General features: G+C 43.5%; 1 protein-coding gene across 1 annotated transcript in view; it reads right to left on the reverse strand.

Moving 5' to 3' along the window:
* Positions 1–26,867, reverse strand: part of LOC119161898 (nonsense-mediated mRNA decay factor SMG5) — a 394,369-nt gene that overhangs the window by 312,282 nt on the left and 55,220 nt on the right. The window contains exons 5-6 of the mRNA XM_075880312.1: positions 20,710–20,826; positions 2,421–2,592 (exon numbers count right to left, since the gene is read on the reverse strand). Coding sequence (XP_075736427.1) covers positions 2,421–2,592; positions 20,710–20,826 — 289 coding nt within the window. The remainder of the gene's footprint in view (positions 1–2,420; positions 2,593–20,709; positions 20,827–26,867) is intronic.

Here is a 26,867-nt window from a genome sequence, read left to right on the forward strand (position 1 = left end):
GAGATATTATGGGCTTTGGATGATACGGACTCAATTCGCCTAAATATGACGGTCTATTTTAGTGAGTGTAGTAATACCTTTTTTAGTTGAAGTTGTAAAAGCCAAAAAAAACTTTGAGATAAGAGGACTCTCGAGATAAGCAATGCTGCGCTAATTGTTATCAAAAGTAAGCACTTTTCAGAAAAGTCACTACTACTTAGCAGCTTCTCTGGGAAAGTTTCCAATATTTCTTTTCGTTAAGCTTTCAAAGAGAAAAACATTACGTACAAGAGACTTTAACTGCCTGGGTTTTATTTCATTATCATTTTAAATAACATAGAAAAACTGCGTTATGCATGTCTGCTTTGCGGTCATACTGGGGCCTGGGAAGGCGTCTTCCAGCTGCTAAACGTATTGCGTCAGTAGATCTTCCCCGCCAATGCACTCAACCTTATTTCGAAACAAGCGAAGCAAATTATTCATCTCAGAGATGTCAGCACCTATCGCGGTGATTCGTCATCACAGTCGTCTCTGCCGTTCCCTACGTTAGTGGCCGTTTGAACGATTTCAGCGTCCGTCATTTCTCCGGTCATTGCCACATCCTGCTCAAACAACGCGTACTTAAGAACACGTCATTTTTAGCGGCACCGTTACTTGTAAGATTGATGACCTCTTGACAAAGTTCCTCACAGTCTGTGAAGCCATCTGTCTTTGTCGTCTCTGCTTCTGGCAAACAGGCAACATATGGAAACTCAGCGTGCATAATGCAGTTGGCGATAGCCACTTCACAAACTTGCTGCCAAGTGCCGCACCGCTGAGAAGGCGTACTGATCCACGAAGATAAATTTTGTAGCCTTTGCCACTTTCATAAGACTACTAAACTTGGTGGAGAAGGCTCTTTTGGTAGATTTCTTTTTGGCCACGTCGTTGACACCAAGGCCTAACGGCTGCAGCACAGACGTCATATTTGCAGGCAGAAACTCGATAGTCCCTGCTTCCAAATTTTCTACTTTGTCGTAGCCTGGGCAGTTGTCGACAATGAACAGGACATTTTTTATTTTATATTTCTTGGCCATCTTGTCATCTATAGCGTGAACGTACTCTTTGAAAATAGTACTAGCGGTCATCCACGTTGCTCTGTTCACTCGATAGATAATGCCATTCAGCAGTCGTGCATTTCTAAAGCACGTGGGCTTAAGAGCTTTGGCAATTATAAGTAATGGCAACTTCTCTTCACTTGTGGCATTCGCCACAAAAAGAACAGTGACCCTGTCATTCTGTTGTTTCACTCCCGAGCACGCTGTAGGCTTCAGTGTGTAGGTGTGGCCAAGGTTGAATATGTCGCTGTTGGCGTAACTCTCGTGAAACCCGGCGAGCCAGCTGCTGCGCCAATCGTGGGCAGTGGCTGTGTCCACAATGCCACTCTAGCCGTTCACTGACTTCCACACCAAACTGTTCTGTTTTTTTTGAAGCAGTTAGTTTTTTCGCTGCTGCTGCTGCAACTGAAGTCCATATGCCCCATATGCGAGGCCAGTGTCTGCCTTCTCCAACAACATTGCTGTGGAGATTTGAAGGACGACCACTCCGGCTTATCGCAGCCATACCGTCAACCACACTTCAACGTCTTGGAACTTCGACTCTGGAATCCACTTCCGCTGGCTAGAAAAGCTGTGCTGAAATTTATTTAGCACCATCTGCTTGTTCTTCATTACCGACGAAAGTATTGACAAAGGGACGCCGAATTCATGTGCAATGTTCGATTTTCACCTCCATCGAAAATGCAGCCGCTGCAGCCGGGATGCGATCCCGCGAGCTGCGGGTCAGCAGCCGAGTACCTTAGCCACTAGACCACCGCGGCGGGGCAATGAATGTGTCACGTGATGTGCCACAAGGTTGCTTGACAAAGCTGATATGTCACTGGGTTGAGGCCTCACGCACTTTGCGTTGGTGGAAAAAACCGACGTAGTGGCAGGTCCGACCCAAAAATACTTCGAGATAAAGGAGAAATATGCATGAGGTGCACAGGAAAATGTTTGGTGCCGCGAAAAATTTTGACTTGACTGATTTTTTAGATATGCGAGTTCAAGTCAACAAGGCATTACTGTCGACAGCACAAGTATGAAGCCAAAAAAGCTACACTGTAAGATGAATGTCACTAACTGAAAGGGTGTAAACGGGAGATCATTGGGGATAATAAATATTTACACTGCAGGATGTTTACTAAGCACTGCGCCATAGCCACGATGGCCTTTTGTGATGAGAAGTCTGCCTACTACGTGCAACTGATTGGCACTGCAATCTATGCAGCAATTTTTTCAACACACCTTAAACAGAAGAGCTGCTGCCGCACCTATAAAGCAATCTAGTGTCTGACTACGTTGGTTATAGGTGTTTGCTCACAAAAAACGTGCGCATTTGAAAGAAATAGATAGAGTACTGACCATCGCAGAAAGTGATAAGCAGCTTTGAAAGTGTCGCCAGCAGCCAGAGCGCCCAGGCGGTTGTGGGGCATGCCAGAGCCAGGATCAAGCGACAGAGCCTGCCAGTAGTAGCGGGCAGACAACGCCGCCCATTGGTTAGGCTCACTGTCCCCAAGCTCAATCAGGTAGCGTGCTGCAAGCAGTGAATTGATCCACTAATATCAGTGTCAGCCACAACCATAATGAGGGTTTCTGTAATTCATCAAGTTTACCATATTTACTCGCGTAATGAACCCACGATTTCTTTTTTTATTTCAGAAAAGTTGACGCCAGTTTGGGGAACGCTTTAGTACGAAAGAAAATTGTCATGAGAGCTACAATAGCGAATATTTCGCACGGCGGTTTTACTTGTCTTGATCCACTAATGCGCGGCGAATTGCTTGTGTAGCCCAAAGCTCTTCTTGTTTTCTGTCGTAACGAACGCAGGCGGATCGGCGCCGAAGTGTCGTCCAGCTGGTCGGTTCCCATGTTCCCGTGCACGCTCGACGAAGTATAAAAATAGTCGTGCAGCTAGCGTACCAGCCAAACGCGCCCTGCGCAGCAGGTGTCGAAGTAAGTTCACTACGACAAGGGCGACAACAAAAATGCTGTGTATAGTTTGGTGGCGCACAAGCGCTGCGGGAGCACAACATGCCATCAGCGCGGTTGCGCTTTGCATGGCCTCCGAGATGGCAGTCGCGTGGCGTGTTTCTACAACACACGCCAGCCGTCTCGGAGGCCATGCGCTTTGTTTTGAAGATGATAGTCTTTCTTGGGGACCTTCGACGCAAAAGTTTTGGTCTATCTGTTTCTCTACCCTTAACGGTACCCTAAACGGCACAAAATTGACCAAGCGATACTCCAAACGGGCGACCCCATCCGCTGCGCACACCAATATTTCTCAAGGTTCAGCGTTCATACTTGTGAAATTGTCAATTAAAAAGCAATAATTGCGCATATCTGAGGCACGATCACAACACGTCGATATTATGAATGTGTATGTTTTACTACAAAAGGCATACATAAGTAATTTTAAGGATCATAGCCTTTCTAACGCTGCGCTGGCCATGCAACGGTTGCACGAAACAGTGTTTCCAATGCTTTGCTAAGACGTCACGGTGGTGGAACCCACTTGTCGCCTTGCCTTCTACAACATATCACCTCTGAGACGGGCTTGCTTGGCAAGTGCCCCGTTTTCCAGGACAACTGCCAGATAGCGCTCATGTCTCACGTATGACGCGACCTAATGCGCTCGTTCGGCAGCAGCGGCACAAGCAGCGAGTACACGTTAAAACTCTCTCGGTATTTTACAGATGAAGGCGCTGAGGCACTAACCGACTGCCTATTCGGGTCAAAATACTTGGGCGTTTGGTTTGGCATTATGCTTTTCCACAGCGAAACATTGTGGTATCAACGTCATCGGCTGCTAGAGCGACACTATCCGGACACGGCAAGCAAACTTCTGAAAGGGCGTGAACCACCATTCGGCAGCAGCGGCACAACCAGCAAGCACACGTTAAAACTTGCTCCGTATCGTACAGGTTGGTGACTATCATTTTCGTGTTATTATTCGGCGTTTTACCGCTGCTGATTACCATTGGTGCGTTCTTGAAATGTTGAACTGTAGTTACATGTTACAAGTACGTTCTTGTTCTTGCCACCTTGAGCTAGAAGATACAAGCCCACTGTCAGTTTGCTCCGAATGTAAATTTGCGTTCCACTTCGGTGAATGCGCAGGCATTTCTGAAGAAGCGTGTAAAAAGCGGGGAAAAAGTACATGGAAGTGCGATAAGTGCAAGACCAGTGGCCAGAAAACCGCAACCGATACAGAAGGGATGACAACTGAGAGCATTGTAGCCCAGCAACTCCACTCATTAGAACTGAAGAATAATGCACTCATTGTCCTGCCTAGTAAACTTGGAGCCGTGGAAACAGTTTTGCAACATCTGTCACACAAATTTGATTAATTCAGTGAGCGTGTGCAGTCTCAAGAATCAGCTACCAGAGACTTGACGAGAAGAATCGATAAGTTAGAGCAGATCAAGGTTGATAAGGATCTATCTGTGATGGCACAGGACCTCGTCAAGCTAGAATACCATAGCAGACGTTTGAATCTAGGAATTCATGGCATCAAGGAAAGCGAAAATGAGGACCTGATGGCTAAACTGAATGAAGTTGCGAAGCAAATTCTACTGCCACCCCTATCCCAAAATGACTTCAAAACCGTACATCGGCTAACCGCTAAGCCAAGACAAACACGTGCTATAATTGTTCGCTACGAGAATGAGGAAGTAAGAGACAAATGGCTCTCAAAGCGGCGTCTCTTAAAGAATGAAAGCAGCAGCACATACATGTGTGGAAACATGACTCGACAAGCCCGCGCGTTGCTCGCAATGATCAAAAAATGGGCGAAGAAATCCGGTTTAGCATTTGTATTGCATGCCAATAAAAAAGTGCTAGTAAGACGAGCAAATGGTAAAAAAGCGCGGGTAATTCGAGGAAGTGAGGACATCCCTCTATCGTGAGAACGGTTGTATGTACTTCACTGGAGACTGTCTCAAGATGTCGTTTTCCATATCCAAGTTTTTACGCCACATTCCAACTCTCAGATGCGGCTCTGAACTCTTTGCTTTTCATTTAAATGCTAGAATCTTGAGAAAAAATTTCGATGAAATAAGAATGCTGCTGTCTGAAATCAATTATACGTTTGATTTATATTGCTGTACTGAAAAATGATGCTCATCAGAAGATGACTTCAATATGATTGATGGCTATGAGTGTATCTCTGCGTGCAGATTGGGAAAGTGTGGTGGTGGTGTTTCTGTATATGTTCGTAGAAACCTGTTGTAGAGAATAATACCAGAGTTTAAGGTCTTAAATGATAACTATGAATGTATGACGATAAAGTGTGCCGATGTGTTATTCTATGTTGTTTACCGCCCTCCTTCTGGTTCAATAAAAAGCTTTTCGAAATTCACTGAGAAACTACTGGACAGATCTTTAGATTCTCACCTGCAAACTGTTCTAGTGGGAGATTTTAACAATATGTGTCCCTAGATAACCCCTGCTTTGTACGCCTAAATGAAGTTATCGAAGCTTATGGCTGTATGAAATTAATTACCTCACCAACACAAATAGCAGCTACATCTGAAACAACGTTAGACTTGTGTATCATAAGCTTCGATCCTGTTTATGTTGAAGCAGGTACGATTACTATCGACATTAGCAATCATTTTCCAATTTACTGCTTCTTACCTGGTAAGCGTGTGAGTTAGTATGAGGTATTTATTAGCGACGTGTTGTGTGTAGCGCAATTTTAGCGGCTGATGCATAGCGCGGAGCCAGTTCCCGACCCGTCAAATAATGAAGCTGGTCGGTTCCGCGAAGGCGAACGCGGGAGACCCGAGCATTGGACAGAAAGGAGACTCCTTCGTTCACATGGTTCACGAGCGGAGCCGTCAAGGTCGTCCCTGTTTGGTACTAGAAGGGGAAGGCTTACTTGGAAGAACGTCTGTCAAGAAGCAGGCCAGGCGCCGTCGTCTGAGTCTGAGCCACTGTTGGCATGCACGCGTGCCATTGAGAATGACGCGGGGATGCGACCACTGGGCTGACAGAGACATATTGGCGGCATGTAGATAAGCATAACCCCCCCCCCCCCCCCCCCGTCATTACGGAGTGTTAGGATGTCGGGGCGCCTCGCTGTCGCATGCACACCTGGTCAGCGCACAGGGCTAGACGCTGTTATTTCCGCGCTTACGGAGGCTTCTACGAATCAACGTTTAATGAGAGAACTTACAGGGCTCGAGCGTGAGAACGGCTACCGACGGAGGTCGGCCGATAGACGGTCTGGCATGGGAGAGAGTGTGACTCGCGGAGAACCTGTCCCTCTGCGTGTTATGTTTGGTAACGTGGTTTTTTCAATGCAGTGTCTGTTATGAAAGTGTTTCTGCAGATGGTTGCGATGATGCGAGCCCCAACTTGTGATTGGCTTGTGTGGAGACCCTTTGTTCAACCGAGGGTTGAAAAGAGGATGTTTGAATCTGAAATAGGAGAGCGGAGGTTCTGGCTTGGAGTCAGGCTGACGCCTGAAGCTGCACTAAAGCGTCTCTTCACCGGACTACGGCTCTTCCTTCGCGCTGCCACCGTGCACTCGATCCATCGAGGAGACCCATTTCGAACCTCAAACATATTCTCTCCTCAGCTACTGTAGAAAGCTAGTCGAGAAGGAGGAAATTAACTGTGTGTTTCAAAGTAAGGATGAATTACTCCTCAGGAGTTATTCCAACCATAATATTGAACTATTTAGGAACCTAAACACTGAAGTTGACTGGAGCCCGATTATAGAAGAAACTGATCCTAATAAATCATACAAAACTCTTATGAAGTACTTGACCTCCAATTAAAAGAGCTTTCCTCTTAAGCGCCGAAAAAAAAATAAAACAACTCGAATGCCATGGGTGACAGAGGAATAATACAACAATATTAATTTAAAAAGCAACCTAGTCCAAACATTCTTATCTTTCAGAGATGCAAACGATTTACATAATTATAATAAATTCCGCAATTACCTGAACAAAGATCTGATGATAGCTAGAACAGAATATTATATAAATAAATTTACGGCTAACTCAGAAAAATCACGCCTCCTGTGGGGTACAATAAATTAACTGATTAATAAAAAGATGAATCGAGAGGAATCAAGTATCAAAAATTGGGTATCAGTAAATCAGAAAATGCCGACACCTTTAACAAACACTTTCTTAGAGTTGATCACTTTACGGCGAACAACACAGAAACGTATTGCGATAACTATAAAGCCCCAAATTGCTCACGTAGTATTTTCCGCTTTCCTGCTGACCAACAAGAGGTGGAAAAATTAATCACGTCATTAAAACAACGATGTGCTTCTGACACTGATAGTATTGAGCAGAAGCCATTAAGGGCTATAAGTCACATTATGTCTATTCCTCTTACGCTCATTTATAATATGATGCTATCGTCTGGCCTTTTTCCCGATCAAATGAAACTTGAGAAAGTTACTGAAAAACATAAAAGGGGTTTGTTTGATGATCTAAACTATTACAGATGTATATCAGTTTTTATGTATTCGCGAAAATGGTCAAGTGCATTATCAATAACAGGATTACAGGTTTTCTTACTGCAAACAATATAAGAGCAAAAGAACAGTATGAATTCCATATAATATAATTTCGGAACATATAATTTGAAACTATATTGCCACAGGCATGGAACGAGGTTTAGCCATGCCGATGCGAGTATGTGCCATGGTGTGAAAGAAGAAGAGGACGGTTGGTGTGTGCTCGTGCTCTAACGTTCGGTTCGGCTCGACGTCCAGTGCTGCTCCTGTGAACAGACGTTGTGGTCGTTCTGTGATCACTTGACATTTTCTGGTGGAGGTGCTGGGTAGTGTTGTATGCACTGCAATCAGCAGCAAGGTCCCGACACTAGCCGCGACTTGGAAGAACCAGCTGACCTACGGCGTAGCAGGCGACAACTAGGCCTACCTCCTGAATTCGGACCATTTCCTCAACTCGGCAGTACTATGGCTAGTGCGGGAACGCACACCCAAGAAACATCAACGCTGCCTCCTCCATGGTTCTTCAACGTCCCGCGTACTCCGAAGCCGTTCCTCGGTGACCTTTATGAGGACGTCGACGACTGGCTCGACGACTACAACCGTTGCGGCAACGTCAACGAGTGGAACGAGCAGCGAAAGCTTCGGTACGTCTACTTTTACCTCGAGGACTCTGCGCGCACTTGGTTCGAAAACCATGAAGCCACTATGACAACCTGGCCAGAGTTTTGCAACCAGTTGCGAAATACTTTCCGAACCTCTGACCGAAAGGAGCAAGCAGAACGGCTCCTCAATTCCCGAAACCAGCGTCCGAACGAGAGTGTTGCCATGTTCGTTGAGGACATGTCGCGGCTGTTCAGGCGAGCCGACTCTTCAATGACGGAAGAAAAGAAGGTGCGCCTCCTAATGCGGGGAGTGAAGGAGCAGCTGTTCGCGGGACTAGTGCGGAACCCTCCCGGCACTGTAGAGGATTTCCTTCGCGAAGCCACGACAATGGAGAGAATGCTAAGGCAGCGTTCGTACCAGTATGAACGTCCTGGATGTCTTTCGTCAGTGTCGTCGGCCCTACAAACACCTGACGTCAGGACTGTAAAAGACCTGACGGAGCTCGTGCGCAGTATTGTGCGCAAGGAGCTGCAAAAGCTGCACGTGGTGTCTTCTCCGCCCCATGTTGCTGCTTTAACGGATGTCGTTCGCGAAGAGGTCTGGCAGCTGGTGCACCCCATGACGACTCTGCGTGCCGCCGAAGTCCAACCCATGACGGCCCCGCGTCCAGCCGAAGCTCCGCTATTAACGTACGCGGAAGCACTGGACGTCGAGCCAAACCGAACATTAGAGCACGAGCACACACCAACCGTCCTCTTCTTCTTTCACACAATGGCACATACTCGCATCGGCATGGCTAAACCTCGTTCCATGCCTGTGGCAAAAAAGACGGCACTCTTCGATTTTGCGTCGATTACCGGAAGCTCAACAAAGTGACGAAGAGAGATGTCTACCCTCTCCCACGCATAGATGATTCACTGGATCGACTTCGACATGCCCGATATTTTTCTTCAATGAATTTACGCAGCGGCTACTGGCAGATCGAGGTCGATGAACGTGACAGGGAAAAAACAGCATTCATAACTCCCGATGGCCTCTACGAATTCAAAGTGTTACCATTTGGATTGTGCTCTGCACCGGCAACGTTCCAAAGGATGATGGACACCGTCCTGTCCGGTCTGAAGTGGGAATCCTGCCTCGTGTATTTAGACGACGTCGTTGTTTTTTCCAAAACATTTGAGCAACATTTACAACGACTTCAGTCCGTCTTCGTCGCTATTCGATCCGCAGGCCTATCTCTAAAACCGGAGAAGTGTCATTTTTCGGCTACGAAGAACTAAAGTTTCTCGGCCACCTTATCAGTCACGATGGCATTAGACCAGACCAAGAAAAGACCATGGCTGTTGCTGCATTTCCTCAACCTTCGAACAAACGGGATTTGCGCCGGTTTTTGGGTCTCTGCGCCTACTACAGGCGCTTTGCCTAGAGCTTTGCCAACATCGCTGAACCCCTTACCCGTTTAACGAAGGAGGATACTCCTTTTGTGTGGGGTCCAGAGCAGAGAGCCGCTTTTTCCCAGCTTCAGCAGTGCCTTCAGAGTGAACCCTTACTAGGGCACTTTGATGAAGATGCCACCACCGAACTTCACACTGACGCAAGCAACATCGGTCTTGGTGCAGTACACGTCCAGTGGCAAGACAAGACGGCGCTGAACGTCCCATCGCTTATGCTAGCCGCATTTTGTCATCTGCGGAAACTAACTACTCGACCACGGAGAAGGAATGTCTTGCTGTTATTTGGACGATAACAAAGTTCCGACCGTATCTGTATGGCCGTCCATTCAAAGTAGTTGCGGACCATCATGGCCTCTGTTGGCTGGCCAATCTCAAGGACCCTTCAGGGCGCCTCGCGAGGTGGAGCTTACGCCTTCAAGAATTTGAGGTTACAGTCGTCTACAAGTCGGGCCGCAGGCACACTGATGCTGATTGCCTTTTGCGCGCACCCCTCGCGACGACATCGAGGGATGATGATACTGATGGCCATTTTCTTTGTGCAGTCAGTGAATCCGACATGGCCCAACAACAGTGGAATGATTCAGAGATCCAACAACTTATCAAATACCTTCAAGGTCGCAGCTCGAGTCCACCATCGGCATTTGCACGTTCAGGGTCATTTTGTCTCCGCAACGACATCGTCTACAAAAAGAACTTCGAACCTTATGCGACTGAGTACCTCCTCGTCGTTCCACCAGGGCTACGTGCTGACATTTTATCTGCCTGCCACGACGAGCCTTCCTCCGGCCACCTCGGATTCGCACGTACCCTTGCCCGGATTCGGACTCGCTACTACTGGCCAAAGCTCACCCAGGATGTCAAGCATTACGTTAAAACATGCAATCATTGCCAGCGCCGTAAAGCCCCACCTGTGCGCCCTGCTGGTTTATTACAGCCTGTTGCACCCCCGTCACAACCGTTTGAACGAATCGGCATGGACTTGCTTGGGTCCTTCCCGAAGTCACATGATGGCAACCGCTGGATCGTAGTCGCTACTGACTATTTAACGAGGTACTGTGAAACGAAAGCCCTACAACGAGGCACCGCCAATGAGGTTGCGTATTTTTTTATCAACAACATCGTCCTCCGACATGGAGCGCCAACAGTTCTTATCACTGACCGTGGAACAGCCTTTGCAGCCCAAATGATGCAAGACGTCACGAGACTTAGTGGAACAGCTCATCGCAAAACAACCGCATACCATCCACAAACCAACGGTCTGACGGAGAGATTAAACAAGACGCTCGCTGACATGCTATCTATGTACGTCGACCGTAATCACAAGAACTGGGATGCAATTTTGCCATACGTAACGTTCGCTTACAACACTGCGGTTCAAGAGACTACGGGTTTCACTCCATTCCGGTTGCTTCACGGCCGAGAAGCAATTACGATGCTTGATGCCATGCTGTTGCCTGACACGACCGATATTACCACTGATGCGAACGACTTTCTCCGGCTCGCCGACGCGGCCCGCCAGCTTGCACTCAAGCGGATCCGAAAACAACAACGAATCGACTCGCAGAGGTACAACTCCCGTCATCGCCATGTTATTTACCAACCCGGTGATCTAGTCTGGCTGTGGATCCCCGTTCGCAAAAGGGGCCACTCGGAAAAGTTACTTCACCGCTACTTCGGTCCCTATAGAGTACTACGGCGCCTCACAGATGTCAACTACGAAATTCTGCTTGAAGACACAGCTCAGCGATCTCGATGTTCCCAGCAGCTCGACATTGTTCATGTGTCACGGATGAAGCCACACTACCCCCGAGCCACCTGACACTGCTTCGCGTCTTTGTGCGTGTACGCGACTACTTTAACTTTTAATCGGCATTGGTCATCGGGGTGGTACTTTTTTTTCGAAGGGGGGGGGGGGGTAATGCCACAGGCATGGAACGAGGTTTAGCCATGCCGATGCGAGTATGTGCCATGGTGTGAAAGAAGAAGAGGACGGTTGGTGTGTGCTCGTGCTCTAACGTTCGGTTCGGCTCGACGTCCAGTGCTGCTCCTGTGAACAGACGTTGTGGTCGTTCTGTGATCACGTGACAATATATTTCAATATATAGAAAAAAATAATCTGTTTTATAATAAGCAACACGGTTTTAAAAAAGGCCTTTCAACCGTCACTCAGCTTTTTGAATCGGTTCATGCTTTCGCTACAGCGATAAACTCAAAAGAACAAGTCGATGTCATAGCAATTGATTTCTCTAAGGTCTTTGATAGAGTATGTCTTCAGAAACTTATTCAAAAAATGTCAATACTTGGTATTGATCCCGCAATTGTAAGATGGGTTGAAGCGTACTTGCGCAATAGGTTGCAGTTTGTTGAAATAAGTGGCGCACGTTCTTCTCTTTACGCGTATCCTCTGGTGTGCCACAAGGCTCCGTGTTGGGACCTCTACTCTTTTTAATTTATGTGAATGATATTGCAACGGTTGTGCCTCCTTTTGTTGATGTAAGGTTATATGCAGATAATTGTCTCTTGTTTTGTCATGTGAAAAGTGTTTCTGATCAAATGCTCCTCAATGATGCTCTTCAATGTATTGACAACTGGTGTGAAAAGTGGGACATGAAAATTAATTTTGATAAAACTGTTTGCATGACAATCTCAAATAAAAAATCCCCCCTTAACAAATAAATACACAATAAACAATAGAGAAATTAAGAGTTCTAATGAGTTTAAATACTTAGGTGTTACTATATCCAGCAGTTTAAAGTGGGACAATCATATTGACAACATTACAGGACTGGCGAAGCGAAAGCTGGGTTTTCTGAGAAGGAAACTCCGTAATGCAACGCCCTCTGTTAAATTGTTGGCGTATAAGACTATTGTTAGACCAACGCTGGAGTACGCAGCTATCACCTGGGATCCGCATACTAAAACTGAAATTAACAAACTTGAACGAGTACAAAGATTGGCCCCGAGGTTTATTTATTCAAATTACATGAGAACACAGTCTGTATCACTTTTGCTTGCTAGGGCTAACCTTCAATCGTTAGCTACACTTAAAAAAATAGCTCGCTTAAAATTTCTTTATGACCTGTATCATAAGAACTACAAGCTGGATCCCAGCGTATACCTGCGCCCCCCAGGACGAGTGTCGGCTCGTACCAATCACTCATTTTCTGTCCAAGCTTATGTACCGCGGGTGGATGTATTTAAGTTTTCGTTTCTGGTACGATCTATTGTTGACTAGAATGCGCTTCCTCCCGAGGTACTTACAGGATGTAGGTCCTCACAGGATATTCAACGACGGCTGGACTTGTTTTTTGCCTAACATTGTTTGTGTATTGTTCACCTGTTCACCTCCCACCCCTGCTACAGCCCGCAAGGGCTAGCAGTATCGTAAATAAATAAATAAATAAAATAAAAATAAATCTACGGAATCTGCTCTACTCAATCATAAAGAATACATTCTAGAGCACAATGAAAACAAACCCTATACACTAGGAATATTTCTGGATTTCAGGAAGGCATTTGACAGCAAACAACACGATCTGCTTTTACGTAAACTTCCGTGCTACGGTATTCCGGGTACTACAGTCAAACTATTAGAAAGTTACCTGTCATCAAAAAAACAATATACACGCACAAGTCGAACACATTAAGTCGGTGCCCCTCAGGGATCCATCCCTGGACCTGGTCTATTTCTGCTGTTCAATAATGATATTGTTAATATTGAGGGTTACAAAAAATTCTGTATGCCAACGATACCAACATATTCTTAGCAGAATCAGACGTACGAGAATTATATAAAGAAGCCATTCTATAAATGAACAAGCTCAATGTTTGCTCAACTCTATACAACCTTCAACTGAACATCTCTAAAACAAAATATATGTTGTTCAAACCGAAAGGGGTAACTTCCATTCCATGCGCACCTATTTACTTCATGGGCAATGAGATTCAGCGAACAACAACAATAAAACTCCTAGGAATTCTATTTGACGAAGAACTTTGTTGGACCCCTTACTTAGACCTGATAAAAAATCTTTGCAGAAGAAGTGGCCTTTTAAGTAGGCCAGGGTACTACGTTCCAAGAAATATCAAGCGACAAATTTACTATGCTTTAGTACACTCACGACTAACATACCGCTGCTTAGTGTGGCTAACAGTGACTGTCACAAACCTTAATTCTATTGTAGTGCTACAAAAGCGTGCAATACATGCAATATCTAACACTCCACGCCACGAAAGCACTCGATCACATTTCAAAAGCCACAAAATGTTGCCTATAAATCAGTTATACAGACACAAGCTATGCTTAGAGATAATTGATTGATATGTGGGGTTTAACGTCCCAAAACCACCATATGATTGTGAGAGACGCTGTAGTGGAGGGCTCCGGAAATTTCGACCACCTGGGGTTCTTTAACGTGCACCCAAATCTGAACACACGGGCCTACAACATTTCCACCTCCATCGGAAATGCAGCCGCCGCAGCCGGGAATGCTTAGAGATGCAACGCCAGTATAAAGTAAATACATCTCTATTCAGGGATACATTACACTTCAAACAAACACCATATGTATTACGTAAGAATTTAATATACAAACCTAGATCACGCACAAACTGTGATGATTAACGGTTACACTCAGGTATAACAGACATTCTAAATCAATACTCCACCATACTTAATTTATTGCAGAATGAAACATCAGTTATGTAATTCAAAAAATAACAAAAGTACTTCTAACAGACAAAAATGATGACCCCATTGACCATTAAATACGTGTGACTTTATATGGTCTTGTATTCGTTTACACCTTTGGTCTAATGACCCGTGATTGCTCAGTAAATGTTGTAACGACATGTATGAGTTATAGATAACCTTTTTCTGTTAAAAATTTCCGATCGGTACGTTCGTAGGTTTCTCCTTCTGTACATAGGCGTTCCCACTCATATCAACTTTGTTTCCTAGTTTCTAGTGAATGATGATTATAATTTTGTGCATTTCTCTCACAATAGTGGCGAGAGACTATTTTTATTTTCTTTCTTTTCTTTGTGTCTCAATATGAGTACACGTTCGTTATATAAATATCATTTTAAGACAGCTGTGTTTATATAATTGTTAACTCATACTTTTCCTTATTCCAGTTATCATTCTGCATGATTATGTACCAGTGTATTCTGTACCACGAATGCTTGTTGGTGTGTCTATACTTTTGCTGCCAGGGTGGCACGGCCTAGTCAGGCGTTTATTAAGCCTTTAGTTGTGTCCCTTAAGGCCAAGTGTAATAATTTTGCCTTGAGTAAAATGAAAGTAAATGAAATGAAATACACTTGAGGTTCTCTAACGCAGTACCTCCATATTACCATTGACCAATTTTCATGCGCATCAAATAAAGTTTTGTTCACTCTCTCTAGACGAAAGACTACCGTCTTTCGACTACATTTGCGATGTAACATGCAGATACGGGGCCAATTTTTTTCTGTGTTCTTTTTGCCGATGTGCTTGCGTGGCGCTATAAGCTAAAAGGCTTCTCCTGCATTCAACAGACGGCACTCTGCCGGTAGTTTTCATCGTCAACGGCCTTAGTTATTATACCAAATTCAAATGAATAGATGAAAAATTTAGGACCAAGTCAGGGAGTGAGTTCATTACGCGAGTAAATACGGTATACAAGACTACTTGTAAGAGAACTTTCATTAGCTCCGCGCTATACTCAAGGTTCGCAGTATTCAGAGTAAACCCCAGTCGCGTGCATGAAATCAGGGGTTCAATCACGAATGAATGTAAATCAAAGGACTGCTGGACGTCTCGCGTTGGGCGCTCACGGGAAGACGATCAATGAGGTTTTGAAGACCGATATGAAACGGACAAGCTTTGAAGTAAGAGAAGCTAAAACAATGAGATTTGAAGAGAGACTTAGGAAAGCGAGGGAGAGTAGTTGGGCAGGAAAGGCGTTTAGGTATTTGTATAGATAAAGCGTGGGCACAAACAGGAAAAAAGAACTAGGAGGCTCACCAAACATACGGCTCAAATTGTGGGCGACAGGGTAACAAAAAGTATTAGGCGAAAATTCAGAGAAGCAGAGAAGATTTACTGGTTGTCAGCGATGAAATAGAAGCCAGTAACTGCCAAAAGGGTAAGAACGAAATAGGGCGGGAGAGGTTTTATGATAATTCAAGGGGAAGCGCTCTACTGTTCCAAGCGAGGTCGGCATGCCTTATAACGTGTAGTCATAAAGGGAGATTAAACAACGAAGAAGAACAATGTACATAATGTGGGGGAGTTCAGGACACGATGGAACATATGTTGATTGAATGCGGCGATATCGATTCAGGCATACGTGCGGGTACAAGCCTACGTGAGGCCTTGGGTTTCAGGAAAAACATGGAAAGCTGAACACGTCCGCGATAGAAGCACGTGAGAGACAGAGTGTTGGTGGCAGAAAAATACAGTTAAAGAACAGATATAGTAAAAAAATGAGGTCATTCCGCCTGAAAAGGCAAAGAGTTATAACACTAACTTATATTTTTCTTTCTTATACTAAGGTCGATTTAGTCGAAGTAGACAAGGCGTTAAGCAAACATAAAAAGAACATTTCTTTTGCTTTAATAAGTGCGAGCCTGGTGAGTCACGTGTCACCGCCCTATTATAAAGGAGACGCTCACAGCATCCATCAGTGCAGCATTGATATTTGATTGACGTCATCGCAGCTCGCTCTGCTCACAACTGTTTAGCATAGTTGTTAATGTTAATTTATGTTTTCATTTTAAATGCAAAGCATTTCTTAGCGAACTTCAGAGATTTTGAGCGTATCTATCTATCTATCTATCTATCTATCTATCTATCTATCTATCTATCTATCTATCTATCTATCTATCTATCTATCTATCTATCTATCTATCTATCTATCTATCTATCTAGCCGCTTACGTTTCAGTGCTCTGAGGGTCACCCCCTTAACTTGGCGTGAACCAAAATTAGCGTGGGAGGGTATGATGGTTCGACGAATATGACGCGCTCGTCAACACGTGAATAATGTCACAATCTTGGGGCGTACATCGTTAAACACTTCCCGTCAAACAGTGGCACATACCCACGGGCGGGTATGTGCCGCTGGTATGCGGGTATGTGCCACAGGTCATTGACTCTTAGTATCTAGTCAGGAACGACGAGAAAACACATGGGCAATTTCAACGCGCGAGCGTTAAGGAATACCCGACATCGGTAGCGTCGACCCGACAAATTTAAAGAATAAATGTCAGGGTCCCCGCTGGCATTGTACCCAAGCATTCTGCGTGGTAATGAAGTATTTTACCACAGAGCTACACCAGGTCTCGGAATTACATTTTGAATAGGCGCTAATCTTCGTGAAACGTCAATAGTGGTTGCAGTGCTGCCTACCCAATCTTATAAACATTAGATATGTACTCCCTTGATACAGCCGTCACAACGGGTTAACGTCAATTCTGGTTAGTTGCCACGTACTGAAGTTTATTGATGTAGCAGTGTTCAGGGCCAGCACGCTCGCGAGCATCGACGCTTTATATCAGCTTCTGGTGTTGCTAATATGTATGTTCGTGTTCGTTGCGCAAGTGCAAACAATTGGTTATATAAAGATCTGCAACTCTTGAACATATGTATGTGCGTGCAAGATTTGTAAATATATTTAATGTCTAGTCGTGGCGTGTCACGCAATAAAAAGCTGGTAACATGGCCACCTTCCCTTCGCATGCTTCGCATAACGTTGATTCCCAAGTATGTGGGATCTGCCGAATTTTTCTATTGTGTCATTACTTTGTGAAATAGTGGCTTGATTCACAATTGTTTTGATCGTCAATGACGCTAGTTACTATACTAAATTAAATGAATATATTTAAAAACTTATTTTTGAGGACTAATTTGCGGGGTGGGTCCATTACACGAGTAAATACTGTATAGAAGAATACTTGTAACAGCACTTGCATTAGCTTTGCACCATTTTGAAGGTTGGCAGTGTTGAAAGTGAAGCTAAGACAAGCATTCATGTGTCCTTGGGAGAACAGTACAAAATTCAAGAGCAAAGCCTTTAGAGCTCGAGGTAAGACACTGGGTGTGCACAAAAACCGCTTTGCGCCGCTGCTTATTATGATTAGTATGTGGAGTTTAACGTCCCAAAACCACCCTATGATTATGAGAGACGCCGTAGTGGAGGGCTCTGGAAATTTCGAGCACCTGGGGTTCTTTAACGCGTACCAAAATCTGAGCACACGCCCCTACATTTCCGCTTCCTTCGGAAATGCAGCCGCCATAGCCGGGATAAGATCCCGCAACCCACGGGTCAGCAGTCGAGTACCTTAGCCACTATACCACCGCGGCGGGGCCCGCTGCTTATCAGCTGCGCCCACAGACTGAGACAGTCCGTGCCGTGCCAAGTTTTCCCGCAACGCAAGTTGAATAGGAGCGACAAAGGCTTTTAGCAGTGGTGCCACAGCCAGGTTGGTTCTGGAGCTGGAGTTTGGACACTTTTGTAAGGACAGCTGTGGTTTGACTGGCTGTGCCATGATACGGCAAGGTGTCGTCGTCTGGTGTGTGTTTCAGTATGTCTATGCTATGGAAATACCTAGTATTTGTCAAGTTACATGGCTAGTATACACTTCGTTTTTTTATGTAGCCTGAGCGCCATTTTAGTGAAAGTACCGTAAACTCCTTTAGGGCAGACTTCAAGAAACCACGATCATTTGTTCATCTTATCGGGAGTGCCCCCCGAAACCAAATGCTAGCATGCAAATTACACCCAAATACGTTGCTTGAAAACACTGAATGAAGAATACTTACAATGAGGAGGAAAGGACGACAGCAAACATTTAATTGGTTCACCTTCATAAAAGCCATGCTTTCAAGTAGAGTATATAGACTAATCTAACGAGTACCCAATTTCTTGAGTTCATAATGAATGTGCTTATGAACAAATACCTACCATATTTTAACCATAAAGCTGTAGCACAACCTTAATTTAACAATTATAAAAGAATGAACGCGAAAGACAAGCACAATTTTCCACCAAAGAATGAATAGTTTATTCTTCTCGCTGTTCACCTTCTGAGAGGCTGTCTTGCTGACTTTGCTGTCAGTTTAGCCTAAACCTCCATTGTATACCACTACTTTGACAAAGCCAACATACGACAAGTTGCTTATGAAAGTCTGCAAGCTTTTCTTCGAGGTTCTTTATTATTTTCAACTCACAGAAAATTTTCCTGAACGACATGCTGCTGAAGGTCGAAGTTCATGCTACTCACGATCAGAAGCCTCGGGTACACACACACACACAAAAAAAAACACGACGAAGCTGTATTTAGTGTGCAAAATGACCTTCCTTTTTCGTGCGCTTTTATATTGAAAATGCCGCATCACAAGTCGCTACATTTAGGTGTGAGTAGATACAATGAGCACAGGCCCTATATATGCAAAATAACGCTAACTGACCCCAACTTGTGCTCAGGTACTATTGTTCGACGGCGATAACAGTTCATCTGATTCCCCTGATGGGAGTGTTAGTTGCACATGTGTGGTTTTTATTTCGTGTTATTATAATGCACAGACAATTTGCGCTCCCGCATTCACTTTCATTTGGCCTATTTTGATCTCCTTCCCATGTATTTTTACCCTCTAGCCAAGCTCTTGTGTTATTCTATTCTCCACTGTACTCGAGTTTGGTAACTGACGAAAGTGAGGAAAATACAAAAGAGTGAACACGTTTTGTTGCTTTCTATACTGATAAAACCGGCCCTTTCTCCACCTTCAGGTCCCGGGTGAGAGGGATACCAGCTATATGCGTTGACTCTGCCTTGACAGCTATGGTGCTTCCTCCCTCCACGCCACAGTTCATTTTCTATTTGCTTTGAGTGTCTCTTCCAGGAAGTTTTTTTTATTTTTCATTTCGCTTTCGCTTGTTAGCCTGACTGCTCCCACAAAGACATAATATCCGTTGCGCAGAATATCTATCAGTGTCAGTCCATACGATAGTAAACAGAAGAGGCCTGTTACGTGGTTCATCTTGAGCACTTTTTTTGCTTTGAGTTTATGGGAAACCAAACAAATACTTCCTTTTTGTTTGTCTTAAGCAATAATTTTTCTTAATAGAGTTCATCATAACGGGAGTTCACTGTACTTATCTAAATAAGTTGTCTATTTGTCTATGAAGGAGTGACAATGATTCGAGCTGTCCATCTACCATGCTGCCTGTAAGCTAGCTTCACTGCTAAAACGGACATTTCCTTTATGTGTATACAAGTAGAGTTCATGCTCAGTCTTACCCCATGTACAACAGCTTAGTATATGCAGTGAAAACACCAAAAAGATAACATGGTGCTCACATAATGAGGCCCCCCCCCCCCTTTTTTTTTCTGTTGTTTCTGTCTTACAAGGTGTCTTCCAGTGATGGCACTGTACATTTTCCATTGGATTACGAGGCAAGGTAACCTGCCACGTTAAATGAAGTGGCAAGGAGTGCTCATTGCACAGGGTGTGAGTGTGTGTGTGTGTGTGTGTGTGTCCGTGACCTTCATCCTCACTTTCTAGGTAGCTTCCTCGAAGAAAAGGCCACACAACTTTCAGATTTTAACAGCTTTCGCCTCAAGTAGCCATTTCATACTGTGCAGGCGTGATTGCCATTGTGGGATCTGCACAATCTATTTGACTGTTTGCAAAGCCTGAACCATGGGGAGGGTGTTGGGGACTTCACGCTTTTAAACACTGCACGGCGCAGGTCAAGATAAGGTCCGTAAGCAAACAATGAAGCATATGAACCCATAAGAATACCTAGTGTTTATTTAGGTGACAATTAACAATAGTATGCTGTCATAGTAACTGGTCAATTTCTTATTTGTGTTTGAATATACGACAAACTTTAAAGGTATTGCTATACAGTCCTACCCGCCTATATCATATACGATGGAGATCACAAAAATGTTCTTTTTATACATAGGCAATGTAATACATAAAATATCCTATGTATTGAAAATATGTTCAAAGATATTTTACAATTTATCTAAATACAAAGTGATTCATTTTATGTGATTTCAATATAGGAAGATTCCTGTGTAAACGAGTCTAGAGTGGATCATTACCACATCCTTACTGTACTTACCTATATCACCCAATGCAATAAGACACCGATGGGCAGCCTGTCTAGCCCACAGTACGTTCTGCACCGGTAGAAGAGGGAATCCATCTTTAGTTGGAGGTTTCTTAGACGAGCGAGTTCCTGCACATACAAAGCTCTTAAACATGTGTGGCACTCTTCGTGTTCTCTAAAATGCCACTCAGGTTGCGTAATCTACTTGTCTCGCAACACAAAACTTATCTAGAAGTAAATTAATTTCAAATCTGTAGAATTGAAACTGTACACCAAAACCTTGTTTTTTCGAGCCAGAGAGATACTCTAAAATTCTTCAAAATTAGATGGAGTGCAAATTAGTGGTCTGGTACTAAAATGTTCAAACACTGCGTCATTCTATGCAAGCAGAACCCAAAAGAAGCCACATCTGGACTCAATATTAGAACTAGGCACTACTATGCATTTCTGGCATGTGATTTTATTGATTAATTCATGGAACTTTTAACAGCAAACGGTGATTTCAGCAGTCAATAATATGGCATTCATCCACGTGACCCTTGATATCAAAATATATGATGCTATTTACTCTGGTAGGGTAAACACAAATGGAGGCGCAAATGTTGTAGGCGCGTGTGCTCAGATTTCGGTGCACGTTAAAGAACCCCAGGTGGTCGAAATTTCCGGAGCCCTCCACTACGGCGTCTCTCATAAACATATAGTAGTTTCGGGACGTTAAACCCCACATATTAATCAAATCAGAGTTAACACAATCAAAACTAAAGCTATCGGGGTGCTACCGTCTAGTTCTTTGGACCAGAATAGGGTAAATTCAAGAACAACGATCAGTAAATTTAGTTTGGTTGTGTTGCTTCCATCATGATTCCATGAGCATCTTTCAGAGCTTTCTTAAAAGCTCCAGTGCCACATCCAAAGTTTCACATGCATAAAAAGGCTGCTGTTTCATCATTTCGAATCGCTCGTAAATTTAGTTTGGTTTGTTTTTGCAATATACTGCCATCACTATAGGTCGACTTCTGCATGGAGCGATGAACAGGAGCGACTTCTAGTTCGAAGTAACCATAGTGAATACTGACCTGTTGGAATTATGAAGTGAGCATCTCCCTACAGAATTACAGAAAGCTACGCCGGGACGAGTGATTCAGTGTTAACAATCTTTTAGTCTAACATGGACTCGCGATATACTTAAAATCTGATAATTCATACTTTCGCTAAAGTAAAAAAAAATCACTTTTTATTTAGCCCTCTATTCATTAAATGACTTCAAAAAGCCTCTGGATTCAAACTCCATCATTCGGATAATTCATACTTTTTGCAGGTTCATACCAAAAAATATCCACCGCCTTCCGACCACGACTTAAAAATTTGTGTTTTTATATAATTCTCGCAGTCTAAAAAGAAAATAAGCACCTGAGGCCTTCAAGAAAAGAAAGATTTGCAAGGACAAAAATGTTTGAAACAAAGGACTCACATGGTAAACTGTGATGCTTCTCAAGTGGTATAGAGATATTTGTGCTGAAGGCACATACTTATAGCAATGAAAGAGTTGGCAATTCGCAATTTCTTTAAAAGGTCTGATCAGCAGTAAATGGCCAGTACACTTGTACACTTTACATCCCTATATTCTGCTCACTGCGTGCCTTTTTGGATTAAAAACACGGAACTTTTTGAATGTCATATAATCAAACCTAATCACAATGCATGGTGTCACTTCACCCAGAATCATCTATCTGAGAACTTCTGATAATTCAAACTTCTTGATAATTCAATTAAAGTTGAGAGGTTTATTTGAGGTTGAAATAATGACAGTCTATTGTACAACATAGGGACCACAACCAGATTATAAAAAAACAAAAAGAAGAAAGCTCAGTGATAGTTACCATGATGATGACAGCAGCAGTTATGAACAAATTATATTTAAACACTCCTTAAGTGACAAAATTTAGCATAAAAAAATCTGTGAACAGGGGTCGTAGTTCTAAAAAACGCAAACCTGCCAATTTATGAAGAAAACATAACAACAGAATTGACATTTCAGTGCCAAATACAAGTGCCTTGTTAACAATGACCGACTGCATGGTGGTCTTTATTATGTATGCAGAGACGCAACGCGGTTGCGTCTCTGCGTACATAACCCAGGGAGTGAATATCGTGTCCGATTTATTGTGTTAGTATTATTTTGAATGCAGAATGAATTCTCTGTAACCAGGGGCTGTGTCGAGCCAACATTTTAACAAACGGACTTGTCTTCCTCTGCTTGCCAAAATGTCGGCTGAACACAATCCCTGTTTCAGGATTTTTTTTACTGTAAGCTTCCATCTTTCTCTTCCTACCATTTTCGTAAATTTGCATGAAACACTTGAGCAAAGCCCCCGTCCTAGTATTAGGAAGACTTGTAATTGAAATTGTTGTTGTGTCGAAACCTTTAGGAACAAATATATCTTGGTAATCCACACAAAAGTAGTTTCCCACACTATGTTATGGAAAAGCACGATAGTCAAGGAAAAAACAATGTCTGCACTGCACATACCGAAAGGATGTGATTTTCACTAAGACGTACTGGGAGAGACCACAGTTATTTGTTTATCTTACCAGGTGTTGGAATTAACAAAAAGTGCCCCCTAAAAAAGACTTGCTAACATTCCAAGAGCTTACAAATATGTTTCTTGAGAACGCTGAATGAAGTAGATATATAATACGGTGGATATAACAAAAACATTTTTTGGCTTGACCTGATTAAAACGGCGCCTTGACGTAGAACATATACACGAATATATAGAGAACCCGATTTTGGAGGTTTATAATAGATATGATGTTTATTAAAATTTACGGTCGCTGGATAAAAACAAGATGTGGCTTGTTGCGTCACATCGCCGTCTATAAGCGAGCGCATCTGGGCATAGTTGGCAGTTTCCGCAGCTTTTTTTGTGAGGGCACTGACACTCCACGAATCAAACGGTTTCATTGTGGTTGCTAGAGGATTTGGATGTGTCTGTATGCTTCCTTGTGTTTCTTCTTTGTGTGTGCGATTGTGTGTGAGTGGTAAGTTGGGTCATGATACCTGTGCTCGAATACGCTTCTTTATTGCGCACTCGTGTGGCAGATAGTTTTTTAGGCACGAAGCTCCTGAAAGCGTGGGTATGTCAATTCCGTGTTCATTTCATTTCATTTTATTTTCTTGTGATCCGCGAGAGGGTATTACATAAGGGGTCGGTAATTATAAACACAAAACATAGAAGCCAAAGATTTAACATAAAAAAAAGTGATTATTGCCCCGCTGCGGTGGTTTAGTGGCTAAGGTACTCGGCTGCTGACCCGCAGGTCACGGGTTCTAATCCCGGCTGCGGCGGCTGCATTTCCGATGGAGGCGGAAATGTTGAGGCCCGTGTGCTCAGATTTGGGTGCACGTTAAAGAACTCCAGGTGATCAAAAATTCCGGAGCTCTTCACTACGGCGTCTCTCATAATCATATGGTGGTTTTGGGACGTTAAACCCCACAAATCAATCAATCAAAAGTGATTATTGATATTTTCTATGAATGATGATGGGAAGAGAATGGTTGCAATTTAACTGGGAAGGCCGTTCCAGTCTGGTGCGATACGTGGGAAAAACGAGGCAGAAAAAGTAGAAGTCCGGGAGTGTGGCCGAGCATTTTGAAGGAAATGGCTCGTGCGGTAAGATATGCGCGTTGCAGGAACGATATAAGGTGGGGCATGCAAGGGACTATGAAAAAGCTTGTGGAACAATGACAGGCTGGCTATACGACGGCGAAGTTCTAGATTTGGTAAACCAGATTCTGCTTTCAATCCAGATACGCCGACAGTTGAAGAGTATGAACAGTGAATAAATCTAGCGGCCCGGTTTTGAAGCGATTCGATGGCATGTGTAAGATAAAATTGTCGAGGGTCCCAAATTGGTGATGCGTATTCTAGTTTAGGTCGAACGACGGGTTTGTATGCTTGTAATTTTACGTGTTGTGGAGCGAGGCGCAAATGGCGTTTAAGGAAACCCAGACTTTTATTTGCAGATGAAATGATAGTGATGTGTATGTTCCATGAAAGATCGCTACAAAGAGTGACGCCCAAATACTTGAACGACGGAACATTTTCTAGCGGGATGGCATTAACTGCGTTCGGATACACAAGCGGCATGTGGCGGCGATGGAATGAAACGACTTTACATTTACTCGTGTTAAGTTTCATGAGCCAGCGCTCACACCACTGTTTTGAAGTGTCAGTAACAGTGTCATATATAACGCAGTCATCAGAAAACAAGCGGGGTTTACAGGTTAGGTTTGAAGGCAAGTCATTTATGTATACAAACAATAAAAGGGGACCAAGAACCGAACCCTGGGGTACTCCGGACGTTACTGGAAGAGGATTAGAGATACGGTTGTTGATATTAACAGACTGGCAGCGATTCGTAAGGAATTGTCTGAGCCAATTTAGTATGTTCGGGTGAAGATTTAACTGGGAAAGTTTTAGTAACAGTCGAGAATGGGGTACTTTGTCGAGCGCTTTGAAAAATCCAAGAATACGGAATCGGTTTGTAAGTTACAGTCCAGGTTAGTATGCAAATCATGAGCAATTAAGGTCAGTTGCGTTTCACAAAAGAAACTTCTGCGGAACCCATGTTGTGCTGGATGAAAAAAAGCTCTTTGAATCAAGAAAGTCTAAGATATGCGTGTAGATGACGTGTTCCATGATTTTACAGGGTACGCTGGTTAAGGATATGAGACGATAGTTTAATGGCGAGTTTTTTTACCCGATTTGAAAGCTGGAACGACTTCCCGTTCTTCCAGTCATGTGGTAAGCGTTCTTTAAAAGTGACTGTGAGAAGAGCAAGCATAGAAAAGATGCACAAATATATTTTGTGTTCTTAAGGATTTTGTCAAAACTAGAAGAGGAGAAAAGTTTTAATATGTCGATTAAGCACATAATTCCATTAGCAGTGAATGATACCGGTGCCATAGCACATTGTATAATAGTGGGTGGTACTGTAAATGACACGTTACTTTCTTTGGTAAACACGGATGAGAAAGCGGTGTTGAAGATGTTAGCGCATTGATCATCGGTGAATACGTGACCCGATTCACTGGGAAGAGTAAATGGGGCAGTATGTGGGAGGTTCAAAACCTGCCAAATTTTTTTTTGGTTGTTAGTCAGCATGCTTAGTAAGTCAACGTTGAAAAAATAATTCTTTGCGTCTTGAACTGCGCACATATAAGCTTTTTCAGCTGCGTAGTATTTCTGCCACTTTTGCGAGTCTTCTAGTCTTTTTGCTAATCTAAACAGGTGTTTTTTCTAGTTTTCTAATTTTTTCAGAGTTTTAGAGAACCATGGCTTTTGGCAGTTTGCACGGAAGCGGGATTTCGAAATAAACCTGTCAGTCAATTCATTGACCTTGTCCTTAAACAGTGTCCAGTTTTCTTCGACGGACCGGGAAAAGAAAGTAGCTTCTAGACTGGACAAGAATGCGTTAAGCGCCAAATCTATTGCTTCATAATTGCCCTTGTCTTACAACCGAATGGGTTTTTGGGTGTTTTGACGAATTAACAGTTTAAATGCAAATTCGGTATGGATGACCTTATGTTCACTTATTTCGGGGAGATAAGTAATCGAGACCATGTCATCTGGGTGACTGGTTAGTATTAGGTCCAAAATATTTTCACACTCTTGTGTTACGCGTATGTATGTACGTGACAGCCTATAGTTCAACCTTTGCCAACTGCCCACTATTTCGTCCTTGCAAACATCCCACTATCCCAAGTAACGCAGATAGATATCCCAACGTTGAAAGAAAGCACCCAGATGTCAGTCAGCAACGTTGCCTAAAAGCGCTTAACGTCCTTTTTTTTATCACATGATGACGTTGCTTGTAACATTCAGGGTGACATGGCAACGTCCAGGATCAGATTTTCAACATCACGGCAATGTTTTTGCATTATACCAGCAACATGCTGTCAACATACAAGTAACATGTGGTGAGCATACCCGCCACGTTATGTCAACTTTGCTTTGTGACGTCGATTTTCATGCGATGTGCACAGAAAATATATACTACTGTGTGTGCGTTATTCATGAAAGGCATGTTTACTTGTTACGGGAACCACCCCGAAGCTTTTCGCTAGGAACAAACTGTGTTATGGTGTGAAAAATTGCAATATCATT

Source organism: Rhipicephalus microplus, chromosome X (genome assembly GCF_043290135.1).
Source record: "Rhipicephalus microplus isolate Deutch F79 chromosome X, USDA_Rmic, whole genome shotgun sequence".
Classification (NCBI taxonomy): Eukaryota; Metazoa; Arthropoda; class Arachnida; order Ixodida; family Ixodidae; genus Rhipicephalus; species Rhipicephalus microplus.